This window comes from Leopardus geoffroyi, chromosome C1, assembly GCF_018350155.1.
Source record: "Leopardus geoffroyi isolate Oge1 chromosome C1, O.geoffroyi_Oge1_pat1.0, whole genome shotgun sequence".
NCBI lineage: Eukaryota > Metazoa > Chordata > Mammalia > Carnivora > Felidae > Leopardus > Leopardus geoffroyi.
The window spans coordinates 28,069,574-28,095,770 of NC_059328.1; the positions used below are offsets into that span (position 1 = coordinate 28,069,574).

Below are 26,197 nucleotides of genomic sequence, written 5' to 3' on the forward strand. Positions count from 1 at the left end.
TTTTGGATGGGTGAAGGGCCAGAAGGCCTTAACTTGCGTTTCCGTCCTAAAAGAGACTTGGAGTGAAGTCCCACCTGGGTTTCGTGCTCCGTGAAGCAAACCAGGCCTGTTCACGTCTGGCCGCCCCGCGAGCAAGCGTGCTGGGGTTTCTCTGAAGCTCCCTCCTTTCACACTGTCGAGCAGTTGTCTGCTTGGAGAGCAGCGACCCCACACTTCACTCGCGTCATGAGCTCCAGCATCACCTTCTTGTTTTCTGCTGTACGTTTTTACTTTGATGAGCAACCATTTCTGTAAATTTCAGTACTTCTAAAACCTACGAATCCTCTTTCCCTCCAGCCACTCAGACTTGAAATCTGAGCCTTGGCTAACAATTCTGGTCTCCTTGGGTCCTATTATCAGTCACCACTTCTGCTTTTACCTCCAAAATCTTTTCCGCACTTATCTCTTCGTTTCTTTTTCTGCCTGCATTAGTATGTTTTCTCTCCACCCGCACTGGCTGCTAGGCTAAATTTCAGCAGTTGCCATTTTCCATATGACGCATCCCTTCTGTGCTTTCCAACTGTTTGCCAGATCGTGGTCTAAGTGCCTGGCATGACATTCAAGACTCTCCACTCTGACTGTAACTACCTTTTTAGAGACATCTTCAGCACTCCCCCATTTCCCCCTAATGCAGCAGAACTCATCTATCTCATTGGCTTTGCCCCCTCAGTGGAACAGCACATCTTCTTCATAACCACACCTACTACTGCAAAGTCTTGCCCTGACAGCTCAAGTCCTTCCCATTCCTTCTCTAGTCCCCTTCCCTTCCCAGCCAAGTTCTCAAAAGTAGTCGAGGGGCACCTGGGCAACTCAGTTGGTTAAGTGTCTGACTTCAGCTCAGGTCATGATCTCAGGGTTTGTGAGTTGGAGCCCCACATCTGGCTCTGCACTGACAGTTTGGGGCCAGCTCAGAGCCTGCTTGGGATTCTCTGCCTCTGTCTGCCCCCCCCTGCTTTCTCTCAAAAATAAATAAACGTTAAAAAAAAAAGTAGTCAACGCTCACAACTTGAATTTCCTTAACATCCTCACTCCGTACCTCACTGCAACTTGGATTCAGTTCTCTCCATCCCACTGAAACTACTTCGCCATGAAGACTTTTTGGTTCTTAACCAACATTTCAGTATTGGAGACTATATGGTCATTGAAAGGTGGCAGCCCAAGGCTTTGATTTGATTTTGCCTATCTGCAGTTTTAAAAGGGGAAATAATTGGGATAGGAATGTATCAAGCAGCTATACCTGGCCTTTCATACATCATGTTAACCTGCCTGATTGCTAAAGGCATTTAAGTTTGCTGTAACATAGACTCCTTCCATGGTGTCTCAGGCCATTTTTTTTTTGCCCCTAGGCAACGTGGTAAAATGAGCAGAACACAGGCTTGGAATAAAGATGGACGTGGGCTTGAATTCTAGGCCTGCCTCTAACCAGCTGTGTGAACTTGGACAAGTTACTAACCTCTGAGCCTCAGTGCTCACATGCTAAAATAAGGATAATTGTGCCAATATGGGATGGTTGGATAGAGGTGACTTTAAAAATTTTTTTTAATGTTTATTTATTTTTGAGACAGAGACAGAGCATGAATGGGGGAGGGTCAGAGAGAGAGGGAGACACAGAATCCGAAGCAGGCTCCAGGCTCTGAGCTGTCAGCACAGAGCCCGACGCAGGGCTCGAACTCCCGGACCGCGAGATCATGACCTGAGCCGAAGTCGGACGCTTAACTGACTGAGCCACCCAGGCACCCCGAGAAGGTGACTTTAAAGATTAGATGATACTGTGCCTACAAGCACTTACAACAATGCTTTTCTTGTAGGGTCTGCCCTGTTGTGTCCCTTTTCTCAACTTCTCCACTGGTCCCCTTATATGATGGCACCTGGCCCTCCAGCAAGTATCTCCATGTACTGTGTCCACTCCAAGTCCTGCTCCATAAAGGGCCTTCCCTGCTGTTCCTGGAGGTGTTATCTGAAGAGCTCGTCTGCCGTTCTGGGCCTCTCATCCCACTTCTGATTCTGCAGGACCCCAGCCTCTCTGTTCTACCCTCACTTTACCATCCCCCACCCCTCAGCTGCTCCTGAGTCAGGCTATGCCCTCAGGGATCATCCTTCCCATCCTGACATGGCCCTTTCTTTTTCATTTACACTCCCTCCTTGGGCAATTTCACCCACACCCATGGTTTCACTCACCATCTAAACATAACCTGTAAACTTGTGTCTAGCTTAGGCCTCGCTGCAGTCCTGGATCTAAGTTTCCAACTTCTCCTTGGACGTCACTTTAACACAACTTTCCCCCGTTCTTTCCTCCATGGCTTCCCGTCTCAGAATGAATTCCAGAATCTTTTCCCCGCTGTCGTGGACTGAATGTGTACCTCCCCCAATTCACATATTGAAGCTCTAACACCTAACATGATGGTATTTGGAGGGACCTTTAGGAAGTAATGAGTTAGATGAGGTCGGGAGGGACCTTTAGGAAGTAATGAATTAGATGAGGTCGTGAGGGTAGAGTCTTCATGATGAGATTAGTGCTCTTATAAGAGGAAGAGGACATAGTCTGAAAGCAGCCATCTGCAAGTCAGGAAGATTCCTCAGCAGAAACCAAATTGGCCAGCACCTAGATCTTGGACTTCCTAGCCTCCAGAACTTTGAGAAAATAAGTTTCCATTGTTTAAGCCAGTTTATGGTTTTTAATGGCAGCCTGAGCAGACTAACACACCCAGAAAGGTCTAGATTATCTGGTGTCTGCTTTTCCCTCTGACCTCATCTCTTCATTCACTCTGTTTTAGACACAGTCTCCCTTGCTTCTGCAAACCTGCCAAGCACGCTCAGATGTCAAGGCCTTGACACTTCACTTGGTATGAATGGGTGAACTTTGCAGGAAAAGGGGTACTCGTAACTCCCCAGAACTTACAAGGAATGTTTTGCGTATGTGTAGTTTCTCACGGATACGATTTGTAGCTTTTATCAGATTCTTAACCTGAACACCAGCAGCTCTGCCCTCCAAACAATAAAGTGCTCTGATCGCTCCCCCTCTGATCCCCTCCCTGCACTGCTGCTGGTTAACTATCTAAACAGACCTGGTGCGGTCTTCACTCCTTTGGTTTTAAACCATGACCGTCTCCCCACTCCCCAGAGGGCGGCCAGCATATCAAGCCTCTCACACCCCAGCTTCAACTTCCCTGTCAAGCTCTATTTCCTGTTCCCAGTGTTCTCTGGACACAGCTTGCACCTGCTGACTTCTTTGCCTTTGTACTTGCAATTCCTTTGGCCCAGGACACCTTCCCACCCCATTTCTGTCTGGTGAGCTTCTACTTCAACTTCCAGGGCCCTGTCCAGAAGGCAGCTCTTACAGCCGGCCTTCTCACTCGGCCGCCAGCCAGCCAGCCAGCCGGCCACACTTCCTCTGTGCTGCGGTGTGCTCAGTCTCCCCTCTGCAGGAAGGAGGTGGACAACAGGGCGCTGTTTATGTGAGTGTGTGTGAGGGGTGTTGTGAGAACGTGTCCTCAGGTGTGTGAGGGCAGAGGCTCTGCCTCCTAAAACCCTGGGATCCCAGAGCTGAACGAACAAACAAATTCCTCCTCCTTGTCCTCGGCGCACAGAGCCCCACCTTCTCTATTATCCTTTAAGGCAGAAAGACAGAACTCTAGTACAATTTATTGGTTTTCTTTGATTGCCTCTGGTCCAGCTCTGGAAGGGCTCTCCGGGTTCTTCTGGCCTTGTTTCTGGGCTGCCACTGCTGCAGCTTTTAAGGCCCTCTTTTGCTTCTTCAGCTTCTGTACCTCCTGGAAAACCTGGGGATGAAAGGGAGCAGGAAGAGACTGTAACCCTATGCAAAACCTCAGACTTGGAGCAGTTGGGGTGAGAACGGACTCCCCCGGATGCTCACATCAGCCTTTCTCCACGGGGCTGACGGCCTGGGAGCCTCCTCAAGGCTTTGGGGCCAGTTCCACGCCTCGGTCAGGAACAGACTACCCTCCCTTCTGATCTCTCCACCACAGTCCCAGAGTGGGGTCAACGAAAGCAGCAATTCCGACTCGTACCCGAATGCACAGCGCCTTCTTGGTCGCCCAGCGATGGTGGGCTTTCCGGTGGTATGGAGGGGGGAAGGTGTACTCAATCCCCAGCTCCTTGCAGATCTTCTCAAAGACACTATAGTTGGTCTTACGGAGGTTTTTGAGCATCTTGTTCCTCTGGTCGATGCTCATCAGCAGATAGCGCTTATGGGTTTTGTCCTGCGAGAGAGTTGGTATATTACTTTTAGTGTCCTATTTAAGTGTGAGCCACTATACAGTAACAAGGGATGGTCATTTCATCATCTCATTGAAACCTCCCAACAATCTTATGCAAATGTCAGTGCAACTCTCAGGTAGGTACTGTCATTGTTATTGCCATTTTACAGACGGGGAAAATAAAGGCTCAAAGATGTCACCTGATTCATAGGAGGTCCTAGAACTGTGCCAGGCAGGGACCTTGTGTGAGGTCAGGTCTTGAATCCACATCTATGGGTCTTACTCCAAATCTCATGCTCTTTCTACTACGCCACCTACTCAGCCTCCCCACAGCTCAGCAAAGTGTCAGCTGGGCTGGAGAGGAGGGAAGGTCTGTGCTCCTCTGTGAGGGCTGCTGTTCACACTCCAAATGAGCAAAACTCTCCTCGCCAAGAAGCAAGATCAACCTGCTCCAGGGAACCCTGAGGTGCCGCCCATGCAGAGCAGGACCACTCTGTATTTATTAAAAATACAGGCAGCTGCCTAAATTACAGTAGCTCTGTGCCCACTGCTGTGCTGAGATATGGCATCATGGTTAAGGATATGGGCCCTGGAGGGGCACCTGGGTGGCTCAGTTAGTTAAACATCCAACTCTTGAATCTTGGCTCAGGTCACGATCTCAGTTCATGAGATTGACCCGCCCCTCCCCCCCCCCCCCCCCCCCCACCGCGGCAGCGTGGAGTTGCTTGGGATTCTCTCCCCACCCCCCCTGCCCTCTCCTGCTCCTGTTCTCTGTCTCAAAAAACACAAATTAAAAAATAAACTTAAAAAAAAAACCCAACTACAAGATAATAAACTTGTGTTCTTTGCAAAACAAACAAACAAACAAACAAAAGAATATGGGCCCCAGAGCAAGACCACCTAGTTTCAAGTCCTAGCACATCATTTCTCAGTGGTGTGCTTTGAGGAATAACTTAATCACCCCATGCCCAGATTACGCCTTTGTAAAATGGGATAGAAAGATGGTTCTAAGGGTTAAATGAACTGATGCACGTGAGGTGCTCTGCACAAGGCCCAATACTTCATATGACCATGCTGGTGCTTTATTATTTCACCTAGTCCTTGCAATCCCATCAGCAGATACTACTACGCTCCCCACTTTACAGACAGGAGAACTGAGGCTTGGGCATGTAAAGTAACTTCCCCAAAGTCACACATCTGGTTAGCAGAAATGGCAAAGCTGAGATTTGAACCGAGTGCCAACCTGACTCCCTTCCTGCATTCTAGAAATACTGAGCACCCACTATGTGCCAGACGCTGCGGTCATGCCCTGAAGTCTGCATTCTTGACCACTGGTGACACTCAGCACAGCACCGTAAGGCTCCCATTTTTCCACTGGTGGCAGGAGGGGAATGTTTTTTCCACCACAGCTGAGGGCCGGGCACCCTGGCGCTGTGGCCATCTGGCTTCTCAGGTTGCTTCTCTGGACCCAGAGCTCTTCACCTCTCAGACTCCTCTCCCCTGGCTGCTGGCGTTTAGCTGGGAGCGATGCCCAAGGTTTACCTTTCGGTGTTTCTGCCTGTGTTCTTCATAATTGCGGATCTTGACGGTCAAAGCAACAACTGAAACCACAAACCACAGAGGATGAGAGCTGGCACAGAGGAAGGAAGGGCCCGGGCCGGGGTTATGTTTTAAGACCTCAAGGAATAACAATCACCAGTGCTCCTGTGTAGCTCTCTACAACTCCCAAAGCACTCTGAATTTCATGATCTCAAAAGACTTTGGACTCTCTTTCCTTCAGAAAGCAAAGTCTAAGGAAGGCAAGTTCCTTAATCTTATGAATGTATCATCCCCAAACCATAGCACATAGCATTCTTAATGGTAAAACTTTAGAGCGTTCCTGTTGAATTCAGGAATCAGTCTACTGTCCATGCTATCATTGTTAATCATTCAATGCTGCACTGGTGGTCCTACCCAATGTAGTAAGATTAGATTCCCAAACCATCAAGGGTCTACTCCTTGCCTCTGCCCTTCCAGTGGCTACCTTTCTGTTTTTTGACTAGTGAGTTTTCAAATTCTTTTAATGTTTATTTATTTTTTGAGAGAGAGAGAGACAGAGTGCGAGCAGGGGAGGGGCAGAGAAAGAGAGAGGGAGACACAGAATCCGAAGCAGGCTCCAGGCTCTGAGCTGTCAGCACAGAGCCTGACGCGGGGATCGAACCCACAAACTGTGAGATCATGATCTGAGCCGAAGTCGGACGCTTAACCGACTGAGCCACACAGGCACCCCTCACTAGTGAGTTTTCAGAATTACCAGCTCTCACTCATCTCCTAAACTCTTGCAATATCCTTCCTTAGGTAGCCTCATATTTGATCCCTGCCTTTATTGCAAAGACGGGGGCAAAGGCAGAAGCGGAAGGTGGCCCCAAGGAGATGCTGTCAGTACAGCAGGCCCTTCCTGGACACACAATAAGTTCTGGCAGCACTGTGGAGTGAGGTGGAATCTTGGCCCTGACCACTTGCCCCTTTATACCACCTTAGCTGCAGAGTAGAGAGAGACACAGAGACAAGCTTTGGTTCCTGAGGAAACTCTCCTGAGCTCACACAGAGGAATGAGGTGGGACCTGGGCGCTGACTCTAGCATCACAGAGTCCAATTTTCATCACTCTGGGTCCTTCTTGTCTCTCCCTTTATCAAGTCACATCTAATACCTACTGTACTTGTAGACAAGAGCCCTGGATCAAGTACCAGCTAGCAGACCCCCCTCCCCTTCCTGCCGCTCTCCCACTCCCCAAGGGTCCCCTGACCAACTTCGAGCCTCCAGGGAGCTGGTGTCCTCAGGGTTTGCCACAATCTTCTTCATCAACTGCTCTTGCTTGACTTTTAGCTTCTCCTTCTGTTGAGGATAGAGACAGAGAATCTGTGTGGTCTGCCAGCCCCTAAGAGCTAGCCTTCATACCACACAGGCCCTGGCTACAGTCATAGAACCTAGGCCATGAAGTTCAGCGCCTGGCTTCACTCTGTTCATCAGGGCAAGGCCTTTGGTCAGCACGTAGCTATTCACATCTAGGTGAGTCTGAGGCCAATGACAGGTGAAATGGCTTGTTGAATGAATGTCTCCAAACCTTGCTCATTCATTCAGGCATTAGATCATTACTGAGTACCTACTGTTTGCGGGGTGCTAGGGATACAGTGAGAGAACAAGACCGTAACTGCCCTCAAGATGCTCAGTCTGGGGGATGGACGAGTGGTCACAGAATGACACTGGGATAAATACTGTGACTTGAGAAGCCTGGGGTGGTGTTACCACAGTAGGAGGAAGTCCCAGAGGAGAGGACTAGGAGAGGCCGGGGTTTTGCATAGGTCACTTACCTGGTTGGCCATTTCCAAAGACAAGAGTCTTCTTACAACATCGTCAAACCTGTGCGGAAACCAGAGCAATGAGAGACAGGTGTGGGGGGACGGGGAGGAAGGGGAAACGATGCTGTTTCCATTTTAGTTTGAAAAGCAATTACGGTTAAAAAAAATTTTTTTTTTTTTTAATATTTTATTTTTAAGTAATCTCTACATCCAATGTAGATCTCTACGAGATCAAGAGTCTCATGCTCCATCAACTGAGCCAGCCGGGCGCCCCTGAAAATTTCTTTTATAACAAAAGAGTCTCTGTGGAAGCGGGGAGCCATTTCTCGGGGATTAACAGTCAGCATGAATCTGATGTACTGCGCTGAGAACACGGAATGATGTGATAACTACACAAAATTGGGGCTGTCCGTGTGAGTGTTCCAGGCCCATCACAGGGAGGGCAAAGGGAAGATTTTCATTTCAGCAAAAGGTATGGTTCAATCTGTCTTGAGACATTTCAATTCTATAATCGTTTTCTTGTCATGTCACACAAGACAGCTCCTAGGGCATAGGGCAGGGACTGAGCAGAAGGATCCCGGCTTTGGTGTCTTTCAGCTCCGTCCCTTAGGAGCTGTATGACATAGGACAACTTGGTAATGTATAAAAGGGGGACACTGTTTCTTCCCTCAGAGGGCTTTTTTGAGGATCCAGAGATGAGAGATTTCACAAAGACCCATGAGGTATGTTGCCTCCTTGCTAACTAAACCAGAGTACCAAAAAAGGCAAAAAATTGAGCTCCATGAATGCCATTCTGCCCTGCCACTCACCCTCACCAAGCCTGGGCTTCAAGAGTCCTCTGCCTGATTCTATAACCAAGCTTCAGATACAGTGGGCCAGGCCGGACCAGTCACTGTCTTCCCTTCCTCCTCCTCACTCCTCTTAGGGCACCCTACCTCATCAAAGAGATTTCTTTTTGCTTACTTCTCAATTCCGGGAATGTTCTGGTAGTCTTTGAGCAGCGTAGAAGGGGGCGGGTCATCTTCTTGGCTGCGCTGGACTGTCAAGTGTAGGGATGGAAAACACCAAGAGTCAACTCTCACTGCCCACCCCCTCAGTTCTGGCTTTTGTCACCAACTCCGTGAGGCACCCAGGGTCTCAAGCAAAACACTGGATATCTCTGGGCTCAGCTTCTCCTCTGCAAACGCCGCAGGCAACTGTCTTGATATTTCACGCTGGGAGTAGATTGCCTTTCCTAAGATCCCATATCGTGCCTCCACCTCTTACATCTCTGACTCTACAGTTATCGAATCCCCTACGGGATGGGGCCTTTAGTGGACAGACTTGAGTTTGACTCCTTTTGAATCCCCGGTCTGGTCCATGGCCTCATGTAGAACAGGTACTTGACAAACGGTTGCTGGCTGACTGCATGAATGAAATAAGAGGATTGAGGAGGGACCCCTAGCTTTAGGACACCTGAAATGTAAGCACAAATCGGAAACCCTCAACCTCGGGCCTCGGTGTGTGTCCTATTCCCTCGGGGATGAGGGAGAGGTGCAAGGGAGATAACTTGTCCTCTCCAGTCAGACCCTGCTCTGCCGCTATGTACATAATATTAGTAGCAATAAATGCGAATATAGACTGCATTTATCGCGCTCAGTGCTAAGAATGCTTCTCATGTGTTATCACTGAATCCTAACAACAATCCTCTCGAATAGATAACTTCTACAATCATTTTAGAATGTGACTGGAGGAAGTAACTTGCCCAATATCATGTGCCCAGGAAGAGAGATCTCTTTAGTAAGAGAGATGCAGACTGCCTTGGAACGGGAAACCAAGCCCTCCACCACGGAAGGGTAGACACAAAGTGTCTACCTAGACTCTAGGTAGGCCTGGGTACGCCCAGCACGCCCTCCCCCTGCTAGCTCACTCTCACTCAAACCCAGTCCGAAAGCTCTCGCTCCGGCTCGCCACCCCCACCCCCCACCCAGTCCCGGGCAGGTTTCAGGTTACAGCCTTTTGTTTGACAAGGCGGACGTGGGGGTTTTCTGCTCAGGACCTCTGGCCCACCCCCATCGAGTGGTTCTAAGTAGCCACCTCTGTCCCCTTGGCCACCCGGCGTCCCTCCAGACGTCCCTCTCTCCGCGGAAATCCCACCCCAAGAGCTCCTACCTGGTTTCTGGATGGCATATCCGCGAACGGCCGGAAGGATAACACCTGTGCAGAAGAGAGAGTGCCGAGGCCCAGCTCCTTAAACAGTCCAGCCTCGACTCCTTTCTGTGGCCCCTGCATTTACCCTTCCTGCAAGGTCTTGGCGCTTCGGCGCCTAGCAGCCGCCCCATTTCTTCCGCACCCCGCGGCCCCACGCCTCTCCCACCTCGTCTTACTTCTTCCCCACCCAATGGCCTTTCTTCCCCATCCTCGTCCCGCGTGTCCCCCATCTCCGCCCAACCCCACCTCCCTGCTCGAGTTGCTTAGGTTCTCAGCTCCTCACCTCCAGGAGGGGAGGGAAGGCCCCACTGGCGGAAGGGAGGCCTGGCGCACGCTCCGCCCGGCAGCCCGCGGACTGGAGCCTGGGCCACTGCCTGGGTCGGAAGCGACCTCAGCGCCCTCCACGCTGTTCTCAGCATGCCGACTTGTGACCCCGCAGGGCCGGCGCCACCGCCGCCACCGTCCCTTTTGCGGCACGGACCGCGTTACAAGGGCGCCGCCATGCTGGCTCAGGCTCGACCAATGGAGTGCAGTTGCGAGACCGGAGCAGATGAAGATCGAGAGAATGGATGGGAAAGGCAAGACCCGGGGTGCGGCGCGATTGGGTCCAGGGGAGAGGTCCGGTTAGCAGCCGTGCGGGGCTGGGGGCTGGGTGATTGCGGGCCTGGTCAGTGGTGTCCGGTGCTGTATAAATTCTAAGATGCCATTTTCCCCCTTGGGCATCCCGCCCTTAATCCCACTCTATGTACTTGGCCTTGGGCCCCGGTCATTTTGGAGGCTCCCGTGGGGCCTGCCGTATTCTTCTCCCCCAACCTAGTGTTTCCACCTCCTCTCCTCCTGTATTCCACGACGAGGCCCCCTAAGAACTACTGGGTTCCAGCCTCCTCTCGGGCAGCCTGGTAAACCTCGTGATGAAGGTCGTTGATTTTGGAATGGGACAGTCCTGGGCTGAAATCATAGCTCATTTTACTCATCAGTATTTACTCACTGTATGATCCTGTGGGCAAGTCACTCCACCTTTCTGGGCCACGGTGTACTCATTCATCACATGGGAATGGTAATAACAGTATCCGTTTTTTACATTGTTGGAGGATTACCTGAGGCAGTTGTGTGCCAAGGACCCGCTATATAGTAGGCATTTGATAAATATTTGCTGTGTTAATATTGGTGAAATGAGGGGTGTAAGGACAACTACAAATTAAAAGTAGGGAAAATAAATTTTAGATGACACAAATAAAATTTTAATCCTCCCTGGTGCAAAGAGGGAGAAAGCTCTTCTCCCCTTCACTTTGCTTAAAGCATTTACTTTTGAAAACTTGTAATTGTGAATTCTTTCTCTGCCCTTTTGAGGCACTCGTAAATCTCTTTAAAAGCTAAATAAGCCTCTTGCCAGTTTTACAACATGTTTTTCTCAAGGATCTGGGAGCCATCTCTTGAAATGTAATCATTAAGGGAGGCAGTGGCCCTGTCTCCCAGTTTCTGCCTGCCTCTGAGTTGCAAACCTGACTCTTCTCATAAAGATATGAGAACTTTAGTTTTCTTTTGGGTAAAGACAATTAGTAAACTTGCGTGGCTACCCCATTTACCAGGAGAATTTAGGATGAACTCTGTGTGACAAAGACAGATGGTGTCATTGAGGACAAGTTACTGTTTATCTTAAGAAAATGTATGCAATAACCTGTATCCACCTGGCTATATACAAGGGTAAGACTTCTGTCTTTTCAAGCTCTTTAGGGGATTGCTGGTGATGCACATGCATTTCATATTCTGGTTTAATGTTCATTCAATAATAAAACAGATTTCTTTTTCTTCTACCCTTGTGGAGAGGTTTTCTAGGTTGGCAGGATATATATATAATTTTATATTAAATAAAAATATATATATTTAATATTTAATATATATATATTTAATATTTTATTTTTAAGTAATCTCTACACCCAACATGGGGCTGGAACTCACAACTCTGAGATCAAGAGTCACACATTCCACTGACTGACCCAGCCAGGCAGCCCAGGAGATTTTGTTTTTAATTCTATTTTTCCAACAGGGATTGGTCTTTTCTGAAGTGTATTCCCCATATCCCATAGCATTTTGTGACCCCTCACCCCCACCCTCACAAGATAACTCTGGCCACTGTGCCCTAATGGCCAGTTTTCAAGTCTCCACCACTAGAATGGGAGCCCTTTGAGGGTGGACTGAGCCAAATCATTTTTGAATCCCTTCTGCCAGCACAGGACCTAAATGCTACCTGTGGGCTGGTGGAATTAATGAGCGAAGGAAAGAATACACAAAGGAACACTTCTGATAAGTACCCCCATCACTGCTAGGGCCCTGAAAAGAAAAAGAACAGAGACTCAGGCACACGCAAGAGTTTCTCGAAACCAAAACAAACCAAACCTTGAACCGGTTTAAGAGACTAAAATTACAGGAATTAAACACAGAAGGCTAGTGGGCAGGGTTGGATGAAGCATTCTCTGGCCACTAAAGTGAGAGGCAGGGTCAGCCCATGGGGCCTGGGAGGTGGAGGAAGGATGCTGGGGACCAGAGATAGGGAGATACTGGTAGTCTTCCTGCCCTTCTGGGACGAGATGATTTTTTCATGATGGGCTTGCTGATATTCTCCTCTCTTCTGGATGGCCCAGGCCTTTCAAGAGGCAGGCCTGGGTGGGGGTCCCAGGAAGCGCTAGATGCCCCCCAGCCCCTCCACCCCATGGACCTGGAGCCCTTGCAGGAGGGGGAAGTCAAGCAGTGGCCCAAAGACACAATCATCCTCCTGGTTTGGGACGAGGGGCTCTGGGGTCCCCAGGGGGCTGTTCTGGAACCAGAGGTTCTCATAAAACTTGGGGCTGGGAGTAAGGCCCCCTAGGAGGGGCTGAGTAGAGTCACAGCGGAGGTAGTGCCCTGGACCTGGGCCTGTGGGGCTGCCCAGCACCTGCCCATAAAAGACCTGGTCATTGGTGCTAGACGGGGGCTGGGGCTGGGTGGAAGGTGTTCTTGGGTCCCCCTGGAGCACATAGGCCTGGACCAGGGTGGGGAGGCCACAGGTCCCTGAGCTGTCGTTGGACTCCCAGGGCCCCGGCTTCTTCTCTTCTTCCTCCAGTACTGTGATCTTGGTGATGGGTGGCATGCCAGGGTCCCGAAGGCTGGGCAGCTGGAAGGCCTCCTGGACACAAGGACGTGGGGTGAGGGCATGATTTATCTCACAGTCATCCCAGCCACTGTGCCTTCCTGCGGTGGGCCAGTTGTGGGGATATTCCTGCTGCTCTCTGCTGGAGCCCAAAGGGTGACACTTGCAAAGCACCTCATACATTCCTGAAGCGTGCTATGGGCTTCAGACTTAGTTCGGTGCATGTCCCCAATGATTCTGTGTGAGATTCACCTCAATTCACAGTGAGATGGCTGAGGCTTTGAAATGGGTAGAGCTGGGATGCAAACTCGGATCTGCTCTACTCCAGAGGGAGGGCACCTTGCTAGGAAGTGATGGGAAGGCCTGAGGACTCATCCTTGGGGAAGGTTCCTTTCACTTTGAGCCTGGGCCAGCGCCCCCGGCCCCATTTCCCTCTCCCATGGGGGTTCTTACCTCAACCATGATGGTGGGCACCCAGGAGCCCAGGCTGCTGTGGGCTGGGTCTGGGACACTTGGCCAGAGGGGATTCTTCCTGCTGGAGAAGAAGGCAGGTGAAGGCTGGGTCAGGCATGCCCCCTCCCATCTTGCCATCCTTTCTCCCACCCGCTCTAGCAGTTGAAGGCTCCCTAGTACAGAGAGAAGGTGGTGCAGGGCTGGACCCAGGCATGGGCCCTGAGGCCTGGGAAGGCAAGGAGGGACCTGGACAGTCCAGCTCCAGCCTGCAGTTCCCTGTGGGCAGGGGTAGCTAGGTGTTAGGTGTCTTGAGAGGACTCACCTGGGTCTGCAGCAGAACCGGGAAGCCCCACAGAGACAGATGAGCAAGACCAGGAGGCCAAAGAGGCCCAGGAGGATATGCAGCTCAGACTCCTCTGGGGTGAGGGGAAAGCCAGAAGAGATTAGAGTGCACGCAAGTAGGGCTGGGCCCCTTCCCTCAGATTGGGCTCTGAGGGCAGGAATGGGCCTCCTCCCTCAGCCTGGGCTTCATGGGTTGGGCTCAGTCTCCTCCCTCAGACTAGCAGATCCAGGCAGGGCCTCAAAATGAGAGATCCGTTGGGTGATGAACCTTCCCAACAGCCTTGGCTGGCCAGCCCCCTGCTCTCCTTACCTAGGGCCAAAGTCATCAGGGTAAGGCTTGTACTATTGGTGGCCCCGGCCTTGCTGGAAGCCATGAGGCATACGTGGTACAAGCTGGCAGGTTCCAGGCCGTGGAGGACCAAGCCATGGGAGGAGGCATTCAGGGTGGTGACTGCGAGTAGAAGACAATGGTCAGCCTGGGCCCAGATGCCGAGGCTCCCTCCAAGGCTGCTGGGCGTCCCCTCCCAGGCCTTCTGGGACTGTGAGGTACTGAGCAGAGACTCACAGAAGGACTGGTCCTGAGCGTTGGTCCAGAAGACGGTGTAGTGGGTCAGGGGGCTCTTCCCCAGCTCAGGGGCCTGGGGCTCCCACTCCAGCTGGGCCCAGGTCTTGCCGATGTGCTTTAGATGCAGCTCTGGGGTGTGGGAGGGGGCTGCCGGAAGACAGAGAGGTGCAGGGGCTGACGGGGAGCAGGGAAGAGTGGAGAGCCTAGCTGGACATCTTGTGGCTCCCCAGAGCTCAGAACTGAGCCACACTGTGGCGGGGAGTGGGAGAAGAGAGTCCAAGGGGACCCATGCCCAAGCCTCATGTTGCCAGCACCTTTGACTGAATTCCACAGACTGCTAATAAGTGGCTAAGTCAGGATTTGCACTTGGTTCTCTGACTCCAAAGCCTTGCCGCCTGATTTCTGCCAGGCTTGATTTTGTTGGGCTCACTATCTGATTTCTGCCACTCACTCTCTGACTTTATGGCGGGCCTTCTGTCTAATTTCTGCCACACAGGACACTTGATTTCTTTCAGGGAAACTGGTTGATTTTTGCCAGACTCGCTTCGTGAATTCTGCCCAACTCACTCCCCAGTTTCTGTCACCCCACCGCCTGACTTCTGTCTGGCTGCAGGGGTCCACTGTAAGCCAGGGGTCATCTTAGGGTTGGGAGAGGGTCTCCTATGGGTCAGAGGTGGGGGAGGAAGGAAATGTTCCCTCATAGTCCTGATTGTGGGGCCCCAGGCAGGCGTTGAGAGGGGAGGATTCTGGGAGGAGCCTGGTGGCTGACGCACCCATCTCTTGGGAGTAGGCATAGATGTGCTGGGAGGGTCCCACGGTGTCCTGGTATAGAGGGGTCACGGTGATCTCGTAGAGCTGAAAGGGCCTGATGTTCTCTGTGGAGAGAAAATGGGGCAGGCCCCCTGGTGAGGGGCTAACCTCTGCAGATGATCAGGAGCTAACCTCAGACCTCCAGTGGGGAATAACCCAGGCCTTGTGCTGCAGGGCTAGCCTTGTCTATCTCTTCTTCAGATCATTTGATGGACGTAAGGGCAGAAAAGGAGGAGAGCTAGAAAGGTGGCAGGGCAGGGCTGTGAAAAGGGAGGATCTGGCTAGACTGGGGGAAGAACTTCCTGATTCTGGGGGTATGAGACGAGACTAAGGAGTCAAGAAAGACTGGGGAGTCTGCTTCTTCTGTAGGGGGGTTCAGCCCGCCCCTTGCTTTCTGCCTGACAAACACTGCCTCCTTGCCTCCCAGGTCCCCAGGCCTGCCTCACCCTGCAGCAGGGTCCCGGAAATGTTCCCGTTGTGTTCCATCTTCCAGGTCATATTGCTGCTGCTGGGGCTGGGGGGACCCAGGCCCCACGCAATCACATAGCCCCGAGGCCGAGGGCTGGGGGGCTCCCAGCCCACCCAGAGGCTGTGGGGATCTCGAGCTGTGGTGTGGAGCCTGGCCAGGGGCGGGCCTGGAGACAGGGTAGGAGGTGAGAGAGCAAAAGCAAGAAGAATGCGGGTCCCAGAGCCAGAAGCCTGGGTTCAAATCCTGGCTTTGTTACTTACAAGCCGGGTGGCCTTGAGTAAGTCAACATCAGGACCTCAGTTTGCTCCTCTGTAAGGGTCCTGGCGCAGATCAAATGAGATGATGCCTAGAACGAGCCTGGCACAGTGCCTCGTGCCGAGGAGTGTCTGACAGGGATCAGTGCTAACGCTGTGTAGTTCACGGTCTGTGCGGCTATGGGCCTTGGTATGTGTGAATTTACTGAGTCCGCTAAGCGTCCTAGGAGGGAGGTGCTACCCTGGCCCCAATTTATCAAGGAGAAAACTGAGACAGGTTAAGTAATTTGCCTATGGTCATGCGGCTCGTAAGTTGGAGTACGAGCTCTTGTTATCGCTGGTGTCACCTTGTGAGGACCCATGTTCAGGGGAACCTGGGGGTGGTGGTGGCCGATCCACTGAGAATGAGCAATTAACTCAGGGACCGTGTTCCAGCCGGAAAAATGTAGGGCTTTCTTCCTATCTTCTTTGGCAGAATGGACTGTGTGCGTGTGTGTGTGTGTGTGTGTGTGTGTGTGTGTGTGTGTGCACGTGTGCACGCACGTGCATACACGCACAGGCGAATGCGTGTCTGTGAGCGTCTGCACTTGTAAGCGTGTGAGTGAATGTGAGCGTGTGTGGTACCACCACCAGCTTAACTTGGTTCCGGCTGATGATAACGAGAGTAGCTAACACATACTGAGCGGGAACGTGGTGCCAGGCACATGTCTTAATGGATGTGACCTTCACAACAGGGCTTTGAGGTAGGCACTGGATTGCCCCCCTTTGCTAGGTGAGTAAACCGAGGCCAGGGCTCACTTGCCTGGGTCATACTGTTAGCAAGTGACGGGACTAGTTGTGAACCCAGGCAGTCTAGCCTCTGAATGTTACGTGCTCACCCACTACACTCTACTAGCCGCCAGCGCCCTTTACCTCTGCTCTCCAGGAAGACCACTGGGGTGGGATGAGAGGTCCCCGCTGTGTTATAGGCCACAAGGACCACCTCCCAGGCTTCTGAGGGCAAGCGGAAGGTGCAGCTTAGCTCCGTGGTGTTGCAGAGGGCTGGGACTGCCCCAGTCTGGCCTGGTGGTCTGACCAGGTACCCTTGGATCTGCCCGCTGTATCTGTCCAAGGGCACTGGCTGCGGTGGACACAGGAAGAAGAAGATAAGGGGTGGGGGCGCACAGCTCATCTTGAGTGGGGAAGGGCTTCTAGATGGGGTGGGTGGGTCATAGGAACTGAGCCCCCACAGGCTGGGAGCCAACCTTCCTCCCTCCCTTCCTTCTTCCCTGTTCCCCATGCCAGGTCCTAGGAGGGAGGAAAGGAAGGAGCAGGTTGGCACTTAACCATTCCCTGAGCTGACTCTTTGCCATAGGTGAGTCCTACATTGTAGTCTCTCCAGAAGGGTGCTACCCAGCTTCCTAGGTGCATGCAAAGTGCATGCAAATCACATACAAATGCATCCAAACCTCCCAGAACTGTTGGAGTCCTGAGCCCCAGCCCACAGGGATCTGTCTGGGTTGGGAGAAGTCTCAGGGGTGGAGGGATGGCCTTCAGAAGGGGTCACCTTCCAGAACAGCTGCACATCCACAGTCCTGGGGTCCAGCTGCCTCTGCCGCCACCATGTGTCCAATCTGACGATGGGGGCTGGGGACGGAGCAGGAAGAGGGGCTCAGGGAGGGCCCTGAAGGCTGGACTTTGTCCTGATGGCTGCTCCTGGCCCCTCCCCACCCACTTACCCTGTTGTGTGGTGGTCAGTATCAGGCTAGGGCTCCAGTCGCTCCACTGGCCAGGCAGGGGCCAGCGGACGCAGCGCATTTGCAGGGCGTAGGCTGTGGACGGGAGGAGCCCACAGAGCTCATACTGGAGGGTCTCAGGGAGCAGGGGGCCCACCTGGTGGGATGGCCGTGGCTCTGAGCCTGGATCCTTGTGCCCTTCAGGCCCAGCTCAGCCACCCTCCCCTCAGCCACCCCCACTCCGGGCTCTTGAGGTTGCCTTCCACCTCACCAGGGCCCAGCTGGCTTCTCCGAGCTGTGGCTGGTGGCGCAGCTCGCATTTCTGTTCTATGTAGAGGCTCGGCTTCCATAGCTCCCAGCGCAACAGCAGGCAGCCTGGCTGGGGTGGGGCCACCTCAGGGCTGGGGGCCAGGGCCCACAGTGTGGGGGGCTCCAGCTTCACTGTAAGGAGGAGGGGTTGTCAGAAACCTTCCCTGCCCCATCCTGTAGGGCTCTGCCTTATTTCTGCTTCTCTCTTTGCCTGTTGTTCCGTTTTCTGCCCTGGGTCTCCACCCCTGGGGTCTCTGTCAGCCTGCTTCTTTTTTTCTCCGTCTCTCTGTGTCTCTTCATCTCCATGTCATCATGTTTCTGGAGGTCTGTCTGTATATATGTGTCTGTCTCTCCCTAGGTCTCTGTCTCATCCTTCTGCCCCGGGGCCTTTGCACTCGTCATTCCCTCTGCCTGGAGATCTTACCCTTCAGATATCCAGCAGCCTGCTCCCTCATTTCCTTCAAGGATCTTCTCAGATGTCACCTTCTTAGTGAGGCCACCCCTGACCACCTTACTGAAAGAGCAATTGTCCCCCCCCCCCCCCCGCCCCGGCTTTCCCCACCTCCCCCTCTGTGTTAACTCCCTCCTCATACTTCTGGTTGCCTGACATTCTATTTTATTTATTTTGCCCACTAGAACATAAATTCCAAGGGCAGGACTTCTGATATTTCGTTCAGGTCTCCAGCACCTAGAACAACGCCTGCCTAGTGTGCCGTGGGCACTTCAAGAAGCTTGCTGAAAGAACGTGTCTCCCTGCCTCGGTGTTTCTCCCACGTCTGTGTGTCTGTGTCTCCGTCCGTAGCTCTGTCCCCATCTGCATTCCACTTCGTCTCCGTCTCTCTCGTCTGCCTCTATCTCTAGGCCATCCGGGATCTCCTTGTCTGTCCCTGGGTCTGGGAGTCCCTCTCTGTGCCTCTGTGGATCTGCCCATTGTGGGGGCCTTTCCCCTCCCCCACACCCAGCGTCACCCACCGACATCCATGGGAACGAGGCACAGCTGTGGGGACTTTCCCGTCCCTAGTGCGTTCTCTGCCTGCACCCAGATGCCCATGTGCCGGTACAACCGCAGGTATTTGCGTGGGATAGAGCAGTGGCTGTCTCCGTCCTTAGGCACACAGTCAATGATGGAGTCCTCTTGGGTCTGGCAGTTGTCCCGGCTCCTGTCAATAGGCCAGGCTTGGGTGTCTAGCAGAAGAAGAAAGCGAGGCTCCCTTCTCCCTCCCGTGTTTGCCTCTGGCTCCCCCAGCCCCACTCCCGCCCACGCCCCACCCCAGGACCCAGAGGAACGGGGCCAGAGACCCCTCCTTACTTGAAGCTCTTGAGGGTGAAGTTGGTGGGCAGGTGGTTGTGGGGTCCTGGCTCCCACTGACAGATGAGGCTGTTAGTCGTGAGGTTCATGAGGCAGGACAGGTTGTGGGGCGCGGCGGGAGGGTCTGCACGAAGGGTGGGGAGAGTGAGGGCTTGGAGTAGGGCCACTCGGAAAGCTCTGACTGGAACCAGTTATTTTCGTTTCCTTGCTCGGGGTTGTTCCCTCTGGGGTCACCTTGTCTACTCGCTCGCCTCCTTCGGGGTGACCCTGGAGGGGCATCCCTGGGGCAAGTCAAATTATAGGCATGTACAGGGCAGGCATCACAGAGCCTCCGACCCCTTCAGCTCGGCCCCCTTTGACCGTGACAGTGTAGGTCTGGGTTTTCATCCTGGGTTTGCCATTTATTAGCCATTGTGATCTTCATGTCATTTAGCCGCTCTGTGCCTCAGTTTCTTCATCTGTAAAACGGGCCGATGGTGATATGCCTACTCCCTGGGTAGGGCTGAGTGACCCACTATGTACAAAGCGCTCAGGGCAATGCCTGGCACATGGCAGGTGCTGTGTAAGTGTTTGCTCTACTCCCAGTGACTCTTAACAAGGAAACCTGGCCTTAGTTCTTTCCTCATGCACTGGCTTGGCATCGTCTCCTTGCTTCTCAGTTTGAGCAGAGGGCTGAGACTGAGTTGCAGAGAAACTGAGAGCAGGCCCGGATGGTAAAGTGTGTCCTCCCTGGGCACACCCTCCAGTGGCTGGGCAGTTGGACTTATGTGGCAGCCATATGGAGTATTGGTTACTACACTGACTTCAGAGCCACGCCGGCTGATATACATCTCGGCCACATCCTTATTCGCCTGTGCCCCTCACCAAACGAGCCTCAGTTTCCTCATCTGCAAAATGGGGCTAAAGAGCACTCCTCGCTGGTAGGGAAGGTTATCTGATACCATGCCCATAATGTGCTTACTGAGCAAGTGCTCGGTGAATCCTAGCTCTTATTCGTGTTGGCAGGAGGGCACGGAGGCGGAGTGGGTAGACGGCCGCAGGGACTTACGGCCTGCCCACAGCTCAGCCTGGTCCAGGATCTGCACGCTGTTGCCCCAGCGCAGGCAGCAGGAGAGAAGGTCCCGCGGGCGGTTGAGCGGGGGCAGCGTGATGGTGGATTCCTGGCTTCCATCTGCCAGACGCTGCTGCCTCTCTCCGAGCTGAAGCTGTGTTCCCAACTTCCACAGAATCTGTGACTCCGGGCCCAGGTGGCTGCAGTTGGGGCTGATGGTGCAGGAGGCTGTGATGGAGTCCCCCAGGCGGACAGTGGAGGTTGGGAGGCTGATGTGCCCGCATTCCTCCAGGCCTAGGGTGGGAGAGAATGGGCCATGAGTCACCCCTGTGCCTGGCAGAGCTGGGCCAAAAAGCTAAGTCTTTGGACTCCTAGACTCAGGGCCCTTACCTTCTTGCCTCCCCGCCGAAGTTATGGGGGCTGGAAAGGGGAGAATGTCTATGGGGACGGTGAGGGGCTCTCAGGGGCAAAAGAGAGAGAGAGAGAGAGAGAGAGAGAGAGAGAGAATGATGTGTTGATCAATGCTTATCAACTGACTGTACAAGAAAGCCACATCCTGATTTGTAGTATGGGCTGCTTTCCCTGGTGTAAATATGTCCCACCAAGACTGATTTTCCAGCCACCCGTGTGACATCACTGAATGTGAACTTGGGAGGAAACGTGCGCCCTTAGGTCTCGCAAGCCAGCTCCAGCACACCGCAGGACAGAGACAGGTCCCCCCTGCAGCACCCTCCCCAAAGGTGGTGAAAGCGGTGGTTGGAATGATAGGCAGCCCACAGCCCCAGCTCTCCGAATTCAGATCTGATTGTGTTACTGCCTCCGGATCACGGCGCGTCAGCACTGCAGCCGTGCGGTGGGTAAGAGCACGGATGTTGGAACTAGACCGCCTCGGTTCAGAGCCTGGTTCTATTGCCTATTCGTTGTGTGATCCTGGTATGTTACCGAGGCTTTCTGTGCCTCAATTTTCTCATCTGTAAAATGGGGATGAAAAATAGTCCCTACTTTCATGTTGCTGCAAGGATTAGATGTAATGACATGCCAGGCACCATCAATGTCTTTGCTACCACGATCAGGATGAAAACCCAGGTCCTTCTCAGGGCCCTCCTGGCCTTGTCCATGCTACGCCTCCCAGTTCTAGCTCAGACCACCCCCTCTCGTCGGCAGTCACTCTGGCCTTCTTCCTATTCCTTGAAAATGCCACCATCTCTCCAATCTCCAGATCCTTGTACCTGCTGTTCCTTTTTCAGGGGCTCTTTTTTTCCTCTCTCTCACCTGCTTAACATTTAGCATCTTGGGGGAACCAGACCAGGCCCTGATCAACCAGACCAGGCCAAGTGCCCTGAACTTTCCTAAAGCTCTTTTCATCCTTCCTAATTACGGAGCCATGTGGTTAGTTGTTTGTCTGTCTCCCCAGAGATCAGGCCAGAAGTTCCGTGAGGCCAGAGACCTTGGCTGTTTGGCTCACGACTGTATTCCCAGAGCTTAGCACGGAGTAGGCTCTCAGTGAATATTTCTTGTCTAAACAGATAAGGCAGCACTGCACTTTGCCCCCCTCCCCCCCCCCCCCCCCCCCCAGCCAAATGCCTCCTCTCCTCTGTCATGTGTTCCTGGGCCTGTTTTGCCGATGAGGAGGCTGAGGCCCTAAGAGGAGAAGGGATTCTCCCAGGATCACGAAGCAAGTTCATGACTTTCAACGTGGGGCTCCCATCACTTCACAGACTCAGAATTTCAGACTGGAAGGGACCTCGCAAAACTGTGCACTCCAGAACTCCTCCAGGCACTGCATCCTTTTCAGCAGGGCTGAGGGTGGCCTGCTTTGTATGGCTTGCCAGCAAAGAGTGGGTTTTACATTTTTAAAGGGTGAAAACAGAACAGAAAACAGATAACAGCATACAACAGAGACTGTATGTGGCCTCCATAGTCCTATCAAGCAAAGTGCGCTGGCCCCTGCTGCACAGCCTCCCTGTCAACCCTGGCCTCGGCTTGCATATCCCCAGAGATGGGAAGCTCTCTACCTCTCAAGATAGAGTTTCCATAGTTGGGGAGCTCTGCCTGGGCTTCCCGATTCCAGGATGAATCCTGCCTCCTTGTGGCTCCCACCCTGATCTCTTTGTTGCCCACGAAGCCTGCAGGGGAGTCAGAGCTTCCTTCTGAGAGCCTGGCAGAGATTTGCAGACAAGGCCTGGGTCACCCAGCCCTTTCCAGGCTGACCAGCCCAGGCCCGCTCACCATTCCTCATGGATGGTGGTTTGCCCGCAGAGGTCTGTGGGTGGGAGCCGGCTACCCCACATCTGTGGCCCAGCCTTGATTCTCTGGGAACCCCAGGAGCAGTGTGGCAGTGCAGGGAAATGATTCTCGCCTCCACCCACTCTGTCTTTCTCGCTGTGACTCCTCTCCCTCCCCACGGCACCCCTATCCCCGGCCACACTCACTTCTGGGGAGCAGCAGGATAATCAGGGCAGCTCTGGTCAGGCTCCAGGTTCCCAGCTCCACCATAGTGCCAACTTGGTGCTCACCTGGAGGCAGAGGGGGATGGTGAAGGTCATGGGCTTCGGAGTAAGAGCTGAGCTTAACCCTTGCTCTGCCACAGTGTGGCTTTGGCCAGGTGACTTGACCTCTCTGAGCCTCAGTTTCTTTGTCTGCAAAATGGAGGTAACAACAGCCTATACTGCAAAGGGTTTTGGGAGGAAGACAAGAAATGGTGCAAGACGAGGGCTTCGCATAGTGCCTGGCATGTAGGAAATGACTGTGTGAGTGACTGCCACTGTTGTTATTATATTTGCCTTCCCGGAGAGAGCGGGGACAGGAGCGTCAAGGAATAGCATTCTTCCCCCTTCCCTTTTATCTGAGCTGGGCTTGCACACAGGTAGTTTAGTAGGAAGGATCCCAGGAACAGTGAGGGGGTGGGGAGAATGATCACAGGTAAGGAGGGAAAGCCGACATAAGGGTGTATCACAGACTTGGGGCTCCATCCTGCTGGAACCTTCCGAGGAGCCATGTAGAACACACGTCAGAACTATCCACCCAAGGGACAATTTATCCCTTGAACAGGAGGGAGGATGGGAACATTCATCTACTGACTTCTATCCCCCATCAGCCAAGGGCTGTTCTTTGAGGTGTTAACTTCCTGGCACGTCCAGGTTGCACACGCGTGAGCACTAGGCATGTTCTCCTGAGTGAGCCATGCCAGAAAGGTCAGAGGCGCCCCTTGGCGGAAAGTGACAATTGCATGGAGTAGCTGAGGCAAGGGGCTGTCAGGTTACACCTGGGGGAGGCTGGCCTCTGTGGCGATGGTGGGAAAGGGAGGACACGGGGGTCCATGCACCCCCGCTTCTGGGCATAGGCCTCTGGAGGTTTTCTGGGGCCAGGTGCCCTGCGGTCCTGGCGACAGTGCCTGCCTGTTGGGAGCCTCCAGTTTCTGTTTCTGGAAGTATGCCAAAGGTATTCTGCCATGGTGGGCTTCTAGCCTAACCTTCCATTCTGCTCCCATTGGGGTCTTGGGGCCTGGCACCTGCTTCTTCAGCACTAATTGGCACCCTCGGTGGCAGGTCAGTGGGAATCACTGTCTAGCCTGAGTGTACATATAGGAACACATGCATGTAAGTGGTGTCCCAGCAGACCCCCTGTGCTCGGAAGGGGGAAAGCTTCTCTCCTTTTTTCTCTTCCTCCCAGGCAGGGGTATGAATAAGAACTTCCCAGACACCCAAGGCAGGGGCCTTGCCCCAACCCCTGGGCTATTTGTATACGCTTCGGTATCAGGATGCCAAGGGACTGCTAGCCCGTAAGTCACTTTTTTGCCAATCAGGAAAAAAGCGCCCCTTCCTCTGGGCAGATGCAGGCTCACACTAAGACCTGGCAACTGAAGAATAGACTGGATTTCAGCTTCTACTTACTCCTTAGCTGGGCAGCTTTGTGCAGTGAGAAACCCGCACCACTGTTTCAGAGCACCCTGGTCTACTAATCAGTGGTTGGCAGCTTTCTTACTGCATTATACCAGTTTGATTAGCATCAACCCCCCCGCCTCCCGCCCCCCACCCCCACACACACTTGTTGGGGGAAGATTTAGCCTCCTGGGCCCAGATTTTGGGACACTGGTTTCCATTTCTTTGTGCTTTTGATCATACCCCAGCCCTGCTGCCCTAGCAAGGATCAGCATAAGGCCCAGCCTGTGCCCAGTGAGATACCACTTCACCCCTGTCCTCTGACTCCTGTCCAGAATGGGTAGCCAAACCCCACCCTGAGAGGCCGGGCATCCTCCCCCTGGGTTGCTGCTGAGTGTCGGCATGTCTGACATCAGTCTCTGGTCCCCCACTGCAACCCTGGGTGACCCCTACCCCAGTTGAGAGTGTTGAGAGTGATCTGGGGCCTGTTGGAGCGTGGTCTCACTCTCTGGGGGCCGGTATGTCGACAAGTGGGGAGTCCGGCTCTGAGTTAGACCACCCTCCAGCCCTGACTCCGCTACTTACCAGCTTTGTGGCCTTGGACAGGTTACTTCACCTTTCTGAACTTCAGCGGCCCCATCTGTGAAAGAGGGAGAACATCAGCACCCAGTTCTCAGGGCTGTAGTGAGGATGCACTGAGATGGTCTGTGATAAACGCGCTCAGCACAGAGCCTGCATAGAAGAAGCCCTCGGGGACCGTCGGTTGTTTTCACGTGCCATGAAGCGGGGCACTGCATCATGGAATCCAGAACCCTCCTGGCCTCCTCTCCTGCTTATAGGCTGTGTGGTCACAGCCCCCCAGGACTGCCACCTTGCTTTCATCCGTGTCACACGGCATGGCTTCAGAGCCCCATTTCTGGGTTCCCTACTTGTGGCTCCTTGGGACCCCAGTCTCGCCTTCTCTCCAGCCATCTGCCCGGTTCTCCCGCTCAGTTCCAGTCGAACCCGCTGCCTCCTGGAGGCACTGCTATCACCCACGTCTTCCTGCTCTCCTCTCCTTTCCCTGCACTCAGCCTTCTCCCCTGCTCTCCCTTGCCCAGCTCACACCCTCTCTCTCCTGTTGTGTTTACTCTCCTACATGGAGATTCTTTCTGGGGGGAAGGAATCTGGGACTGATTCTTTCTGACAAAGAAAGAGCCCAGGAGATAAGGACGCTGACCCAGAGACCCCAGCGCTCAGGGCTGAGAAGCAAGAGGTCCCCAAAATAGTTTAAGATTCAAGAGGAAAATGTAAGAGATGGGGGGAGGCCACAGCAAGACGCTGAGTTAGACAGAGAGAGACCCGGAGCCCAGGCCAGGGAGGGGCTGGGGAGGAAGACAGAAACAGGGGAGACAGGGACGGGCTGAGACACAGGGTCCGAGACAGGGACGCGGAGAGGGATGGCGATTGTGTCCTTCCCCGAGCCCAACTTGATGTCCCCAAAGAAATATTCGGCTATTTATGACTTCCCCGATGCACACCCCCTACCCCCAAAAAGGAAGCAGCCCTGGTCAAAGACACTCAGTGTCCAGGGCTCCTGGTTCCCAGGGACCAATCCGAAAGGCAGGAGCCCTGGTCCCAGGCCTGCATACGGGCATTTGGCAGAGCTCGGGGGAGAGTGGACCTGGGACTCGTCAAGCCGGAGATGCAGCCCTCCTTGGGGATCCCCTACTCACGCTGGAGCCTGCAGCGGGCACCCGCCTGGAGGACCGCCCTGGAGAACCGTCTCTGCTCTCCTTTTGAGGGCAAGTTCCTGAAAACAGCCGCAGGCCGGCTTCTCTCCCCAGCCCTGTCGTTAATGGCTCAGTCTGTGACAGGCCCAGGAGCTGTGGATTGCAACACCTGCCCTGCCTCCTTCTCTCCCTTGCGCTGTCAGTCGCTGAGGCACAGGAAGGAGCCTGGAAGGGAAGCCGGTGGGGCCGGGCAGCCTTCCTGCCTCGGGGGTCTCAAAGGGGCCGGGGAATGTGGCAACGGTGTCCCTCTCCCCTGCCTCCGGATTTCCTGACCTCAAAGCTTTGAGGCTGGCCAGGGCCCAGGCTTCAACCCGCCTGGGTGCCATTCCCATGGTCCACTCCTGGGGGAGCGTCA

General features: G+C 53.5%; 2 protein-coding genes across 3 annotated transcripts; both read right to left on the reverse strand.

Annotated features, from left to right (window-relative positions):
• Nucleotides 1–3,661: 3,661 nt before the first annotated feature.
• On the reverse strand, nucleotides 3,662–10,332 carry MRPS15 (mitochondrial ribosomal protein S15). Its single transcript, XM_045476757.1, has 8 exons — nucleotides 10,069–10,332; nucleotides 9,747–9,791; nucleotides 8,559–8,634; nucleotides 7,608–7,656; nucleotides 7,047–7,131; nucleotides 5,799–5,857; nucleotides 4,068–4,259; nucleotides 3,662–3,818 (listed from the first exon to the last, which is right to left on the reverse strand). The coding sequence occupies exons 1-8, from the start codon at nucleotides 10,202–10,204 to the stop codon at nucleotides 3,681–3,683; spliced, it is 780 nt and encodes a 259-aa protein (XP_045332713.1). The 5' UTR covers nucleotides 10,205–10,332; the 3' UTR covers nucleotides 3,662–3,680.
• Nucleotides 10,333–12,139: 1,807 nt separating this feature from the next.
• CSF3R (colony stimulating factor 3 receptor) lies at nucleotides 12,140–25,942 on the reverse strand. 2 transcript variants are annotated; one of them, XM_045476759.1, is made up of 17 exons: nucleotides 25,786–25,942; nucleotides 24,656–24,710; nucleotides 22,622–22,705; nucleotides 20,187–20,483; nucleotides 19,139–19,262; nucleotides 18,802–18,989; nucleotides 17,792–17,961; nucleotides 17,524–17,677; nucleotides 17,352–17,431; nucleotides 16,718–16,925; nucleotides 15,529–15,717; nucleotides 15,046–15,147; nucleotides 14,273–14,419; nucleotides 14,018–14,158; nucleotides 13,688–13,781; nucleotides 13,366–13,444; nucleotides 12,140–12,948 (listed from the first exon to the last, which is right to left on the reverse strand). In XM_045476759.1, exons 3-17 carry the CDS (start codon nucleotides 22,683–22,685, stop codon nucleotides 12,469–12,471), a joined length of 2,517 nt encoding a protein of 838 aa, XP_045332715.1. In that variant the 5' UTR covers nucleotides 22,686–22,705; nucleotides 24,656–24,710; nucleotides 25,786–25,942; the 3' UTR covers nucleotides 12,140–12,468. The 2 variants fall into 2 exon arrangements, with proteins under 2 accessions (XP_045332715.1, XP_045332714.1); XM_045476758.1 differs by having other exon boundaries at nucleotides 13,366–13,447.
• Between the last annotated feature and the right edge of the window lie 255 nt (nucleotides 25,943–26,197).